General features: G+C 38.8%; 1 protein-coding gene across 2 annotated transcripts in view; it reads right to left on the reverse strand.

Moving 5' to 3' along the window:
- The window catches only part of AFG1L (AFG1 like ATPase), a 128,913-nt gene that overhangs the window by 1,859 nt on the left and 120,600 nt on the right, over positions 1 to 6,454 (reverse strand). For both annotated transcript variants that reach the window (XM_011364857.2, XM_023533403.1), the window contains 2 exons: positions 4,950 to 5,090; positions 1,908 to 2,021 (listed from right to left, as the gene is read on the reverse strand). In XM_011364857.2, the coding sequence (XP_011363159.2) occupies positions 1,908 to 2,021; positions 4,950 to 5,090 (255 nt within the window). The remainder of the gene's footprint in view (positions 1 to 1,907; positions 2,022 to 4,949; positions 5,091 to 6,454) is intronic.

Below are 6,454 nucleotides of genomic sequence, written 5' to 3' on the forward strand. Positions count from 1 at the left end.
TGAACATTTATAGATAATTGAAACTTCTTGACTAATATTTCTTTTTTAGTGGAAGGTATTGGGGTAACATTAGTCAATAACATCATAAATTTCAGGTGCACAACTTTATAATACAATCTCTGTATATTCTGCTGTGTGCGCACCACCTGAAGTCTAGTCTCCTTCCATCAACACAGTCAACTCCCTTTACCCTCTTCATCCTTCCCCCACATCCCTTCTCCTCTGGTAACCACCATTCTGTTGTCTGTATCTATGAATTTGTATGTTTCATTTGTTCATTCGTTGCTTTTTGTTTTATATCCCACATAAGAGTGAAATCATATGGTTCTTGTCCTTTTCCATCTAACTTATTTCATTTAGCATAATATGCTCGAGATCTATCCATGGTTGTTGCAAATGGCAATATTTCATCTTTCATGGCTGAGTAGTATTCCATTGTATATATGTACCACATCTTCTTTATTTGATCATCTGTCGAAGGACACAGAGGTTGTTTCCATGTCTTGGCTATTATGAATAATGCTGCAGCAATGAACATAGGGGTACATATATCTTTATGAATAAATGTTTTCAAATTTTTCAGGTAGATACTCAGAAGAGGAATTGCTGGGTCATATGGCAGTTCTATTATTAATTTTTTGAGGAACTTCCATACTGTTTTCCATAGTAGTTGCACCAATTTACATTCCCAACAGCGGTGTGCAAGGGTTCCCTTTTCTCCATATCATCTCTGACACTTATTATCTCTTGTCTTATTGATAACAGCCATTCTAAAAGTTGTGAGGTGGTATCTCATTGTGGTTTTGATTTGCATTTCCCTCATAACTAGTGATGTTGAGTATCTTTTCATCTGTTAGCCATCTGTATGTCTTCCTTGAAAAATTGTCTATTCAGGCACTCCGCCCATTTTTTAATAAAATTGTCTGTATTTTTGTTGTTAAGTTGTATGAATTATTGGATATTTTGGATATTAGCCCCTTATTAGAGGTATCATTTGCAAATATCTTATATCAGTAGGTTGCCTTTTTTGCTGTGTAGAAGCTTTTTAGTTTGATACAGTCTAATTCATTTAATTTTTTCTTTTACTTCTCTTGCCTTTGGTGTCAAGTTCACAAAACCCCTCTGAGACCAAGGTCCATAAGTTTAGTGCCTATGTTTTCTTCTATATATTTTATCGTTTCAGGTCTTATTTCAAGTCTTTAATCCATTTTGAGTTAATTTTTGTATAGGGTATCAGATAACATTAACTAAAATTTCAATTGTCTACAGTTGAGAAATAGACCCTGTAATGCTTATTTACGTTTATACAGAAGGAAATGCAAAGTCATTTCTGGTTGGCCTGAAGTGAATCACCGGACCCCAAGCACCACGAGAACTGGGCCAGCATTGGTTGGTTCCCTACAGAGTATCCCCAGAACCTGGCACCAAAGGTACTCCATAAATGTTTACGGAATGGGGGTTGGGATTTCTTTTTAAGCCAAGGGACTTGCTAGGCATTCCATGGTCCAGGCAGAGCCAGCCCACATGCTTAGACACTATATCGGGCACTCTACAAATCCAGCAGACATGAAGAAGAATATCCAGAAAAGGTAGCATGGTGTAGCAGAATAAGCTCTGGCCTGCCATTAGTCAGCAGTGTGACCATGTGCCTATTAGTCCACCAATCTTGACTTTGTTTTTGTCACAAGCAAAAATAATCACTAAGATTCTTTCCATTCTAAGACTGTAATTCTCTATATTTAGTGATCTTGAGAGAAAGTCTGCTATACTGGCTTTAGAAGAAAGCAGCAAATCAATGGTTAAATATATACTGCATTCCTTCTTCAAAATGTAGCCATGTATCAAACCAAAAACAATTAAGCTGTTTTATAATAATAAGAAAAAAAGATTATGTTAATATCACCTACCTGGCTCAGCCCCAAATCATCCATCAGTATTCTGCTTTGCTCCAACTCACTGTCATGATGTTGATGCAAAAATAAGCTTGATAAAGGAGTCGATGCAGAGCAAATTATGCGCACCTGAAACAGAAGAAAATGAGTAAGTGGTGTCAGTCCTTACACTTCACAAGTTGAAGGTAAAAACAAATCTCTCACAAAATAAAACTCTGCTTGTCATAACAGGAAGCTTAGATTTTTGCTTTTAAAATGTCCATATTTTGTCTAATCGTTTGTATCTTTTTAAAGAGATATTTTTAAACTGCATAGTACTTTTCAAAATATTTTCACACAGCTTATACTACCCTGTGAAGTAGGGTGCAAAGGTTTTATTGGGTAACTTCAGGCCTGGAAAGGTCTTGGCTTGTAATGCCAGCTCAGCTCTTCCAGTTCAAAGTTCAATGGTCTGACCATGACCCCCAAAGATGACATTTATACCTAGCTGTTTGGAGCCTGTCTCTGTGTGCATAGAAGATGCTCCCCAGACTCACTGTAAAGAGGTTACCATTTTGCTGGACAGGTAAGTTCAGGGCATGGCTACTAGAATTACACCCTAAGTTTCCAGAACCTACACTTATATCAGCATCATGCTAAGACATTCTTCAAAAAGACTAAATTTTACTTAAAATTTCTTGACTACATACGTGTTTGAGTGAATGTGCATATGTGATCATATACTGAAAAGAACTTTTATAGCTTTATAAATTTTACATCTACTAGTATAAATATAAAACATACTCTTCTTTTTGTTTAAAGAGTCTTGAATTTGTTTCCAAGATTCAAAGTTATCCTTTTAAAATCATTATTTAAATAAATATTTCAATATTTTTAAATAATGTATTTAATGTACTTTGGGATTAGCTTTTCCATTTCCAAATGGCCTCTACCTTCTCTTATAAATTCTTTTAATCACAAATGACAATTTTTTCCATTGAAAATACCCTAATTTCACAAATTTCCATGAATATATTTTCAGAATAATATCTGCTTAAAGCTCCCAATTTCTGAAATAATTTCGAGTACTCTTTTAAAAGAGAGATTAAATTATAAATATGTGATTTAGTTCAAGCAAACGTTAGGAGAACGGTTTTGGTGTTCTATCATATTGCCAGATAAATCTTTTTTCCTCACTAAGAAGTGAAACTGCCATGGTGAGGTAAGACTAGGGGGTGGGGACCATAAGCTTTCTTTAAGGTATTCCTAGATGAAAGATTTAAAAAAAAAAAAAAAGAGTGGATCGATCCTATACTCTAAGAACTACCTACGAATGCCCCTCTACCACTCTCTTCTTAAAGCATTAGCCCTCTAAAAACAGGGTGCTACCTCCAAGCTCACTCCCTCTATTTCAGACCCCATGTGATCACTTTGAAGCAGACTCTCAGGAGTGACCCAGGAGAACACCCTAGCTCTGGTGTTCTCAGCTTCCCACCTGTCCTGACTCCCTGACCACATGTCCCCTGGTCCATGGGAGTGCACAGCAGATTTTGAGGTCACTCACTAAGGCAGGCTCCCCGCAGCACTGCACCAGAGCCATGCTGGCTGCCCTTCAGGCTCAGGCCTGTCACACAGCCTTTGCTGCAAACTCCCCTCCCTGGCGACCCCTTTTCACTCTGCACTGGAGTTCAGTCACCACTTCTCAGCATTTTAAGAAGCACTTGAGGAGCTTGTGAACATGCAGGTTTTAGGCCCCATCCCAGGTCCTCATCTGCCAGATGGGGTGGGCTCTGGAATCCGGATCTTAAAGCCCAGGTATTCTGAAGCAGGTGGTCCTCGGCAGGACTACCCAGCCCGGAAGGTAAGTCTGCTCTTCCCCCAGTCTGTCACAGCACCATACTCCTCTCTCTCCTTCCAGGAGATCATCCCACAGTGGTGACTTTACATTTAGTTCTGCGGACATTTGATTGTTTCTCTGACACTATGAAGACAGGCATGACATCTGGCTTTGTCTGGCATTGAATTTCTAGCATTTAGCACTGTGCTCTGCAATGATAAAGGTTGTTAAATGAATGAAAAAATGAAACATTAAAGTCTCCCCTCTCCCTACCAGCAGATTCTGGTACTTTCCTTCTCCCTCTAAAGTCCTTTCAGTTTTAGAATCACTCCTCTATTTCTGTACAAGAAATAGGGAGAAAAATTGTATCCAACTGTAAAATAATATTTAAATTAATTCTAATTTGAAGTTGCACTTATACTTTTACCATAAATATATATGTACAGATATGTACTATTAATAGTGGCTAACATTCATTGAAAGCTTACTATATGCCACGAGATAAAAATTCTAAGTGTTTACATCTCATTTAATCCTCACAAGTATGAGGTAAGTACCACTGTTACCCACTTTATCTACAGAATGGAATCGAATCTCAAGAGGTTAAGCTGATCCTCAAGGTAGACAGCTGGCCGTCATGCCCACACCTTAACCACTAGGCAATACTGCCTCTGACGGACAATGGCTTAGAAATTCATGCTAAAACATATAGATCGACAACAACAACAACAACAACAACAAGATATGCTAGTTACTGGGGCTTCTGGGTTATAGGGAGAGAGAGCTCCAACACTGAGGAGGGTTCTATAGTCATTCATTCATTTGTTCATTCATTATTTTATCCAATTATTTATTCATGAAACAAAGATTTATTGAGCACTCAGTCTAGGTAGGGCATTGTGTTGTAATTCGTCATAGAAAAAGCACATGGATATGTCTAGTTGAATGATAAAATCATTAATATAGCAGAGTCTTACGATGGGAGTTTTACTACACCACCACTACTAATAGTACTTACACAGCACTCGGCTTATGCCAAGCATTGTTGCAAATGCTTTACATGAATTAGCTTATTTTGTCCTCACAATTCTCTGAAGTCAAAAATATTATTACCCCGATTTACAAATGAGAAAACTGAGGCACATGGAAGAGAACTAAGTGGTAGGCCAGGATTCTCGCCCAGGCAGTCTGGGTCCACAGTCTAAAATGTTGAGTTTTGAGAAAATGCACTAGATCCTTACCTTGAAATCATAAAAGTTATCAATGAGAGTTATGAATCTTCGAGCTTGAGTCCTTTTTGCCAGCGTAAATTGTGGAATGTTTCTCAAAAATATTGTATCAAAATTTTTTGATAGTTCCAAATAGTCACTGGCTCCAAGCGGCTGTAATTAAAATGAAATAAAGAATAGAAAATTAAAACAAGCCAATTCTGGTTGCCCTGGGATTAGTTTCATTTGAAAACACCTCTTTTTCTTGTCACGGTGTGGCCCAGGTGGTAGCTTTGACCAAATGGGACAGTGTTTTCAGAATGGGATAAAACGGTATATACTACACTGTAATCACAGCACAAAAAGGGGCTAAAAAGGAAGACAAGAGTACCTTGGGGAGTAAAAGAATATCTCCAGCTACCTTAGTTGGTCCCCCGTCCTAAATCTGGTCTTTATATAAATAAAATTTTATTTATATAACTTTAAACATGTCCTAACAAATCCTTCCCAGGACTCAACTGCAAACTGGCACTGATATTAAAAGGAGCTACCTTATAATGACATGCCGAATATTATGTCCCCATTTTGAAATAAAGACTGTGCTTCAGTGTGAAAATCAGAAAATATTTTTCATGTAACTTAAGGTACAATTATTCCAGTGCAATGTAGTAAAAATTGCTAACCTCAATAGGAGATATGATGTGTGTGTGTGGGGGGGGAGGCGGGGGGCAGGGGAGTTTATGATCAGAAGTAGACTGAGGCCTCAAGTATAATTTGGGGTAGGATGCTACCTCTTGATCTGAGGTGCGTATGGCACTCAAAGTTCACCAAATTATTCACAAAGGTGCCACCTACAGATATAAAGCGCTTGTTCCTGAAACATGAATGTAACTCAGGAAAATCATGAAAACTTTCTGCAAACACATTCTCTGGGGTTAGGAACATTCCCAGGAAATGTTACCTCTCCTCGTTGTGAGTTGTGTGTGGACGGCTATACCTGTGAGCAGGAACCATGAGCAGGAGTCAGGGGAGCATTTCTGGCCCTGCTAGAGTGTGGAGGAGACCAGAGGCTGAGTGGGCCAGAAGCTACTCTGAGGTACCTCTGAAATCTCCTGGATCACCACAACCCGTATCCCTGGGACATAGGCACTGAACCTCCTCAATTTCTGGCACAATCCATCGACACTTCTCCCTGTTCAAAAATGTCCCACTCACTTGCATTAAAACTTCTTTCAGAAATTTAGACATGACTATTTTCCTGAGAGGGCTGGGGAATTGTGAGGAGGTAGAGAGTCATTCTCACCTTAGAACCCATTCACTTAAGCCCATCACTATCCTAACCACCAGCGAAATCAATTACACTCAGGAAAGAAGACTTCTCATGACCATGTGAGAATAAGAGTAAATATGAGAGTTAAGCGCTGGAGAACTGGTCCTCTCAAGAGAGACCAGTTCTAAGGAGAAGGCAGGAATTTATAGAGACCTAGGGCATAAAACGAGAGAGAGAGAGAGAGAGAGAGAGAGAGAGAGAGAGAGAG

Source organism: Pteropus vampyrus, unplaced genomic scaffold, assembly GCF_000151845.1.
Source record: "Pteropus vampyrus isolate Shadow unplaced genomic scaffold, Pvam_2.0 Scaffold101, whole genome shotgun sequence".
Taxonomy (NCBI): domain Eukaryota; kingdom Metazoa; phylum Chordata; class Mammalia; order Chiroptera; family Pteropodidae; genus Pteropus; species Pteropus vampyrus.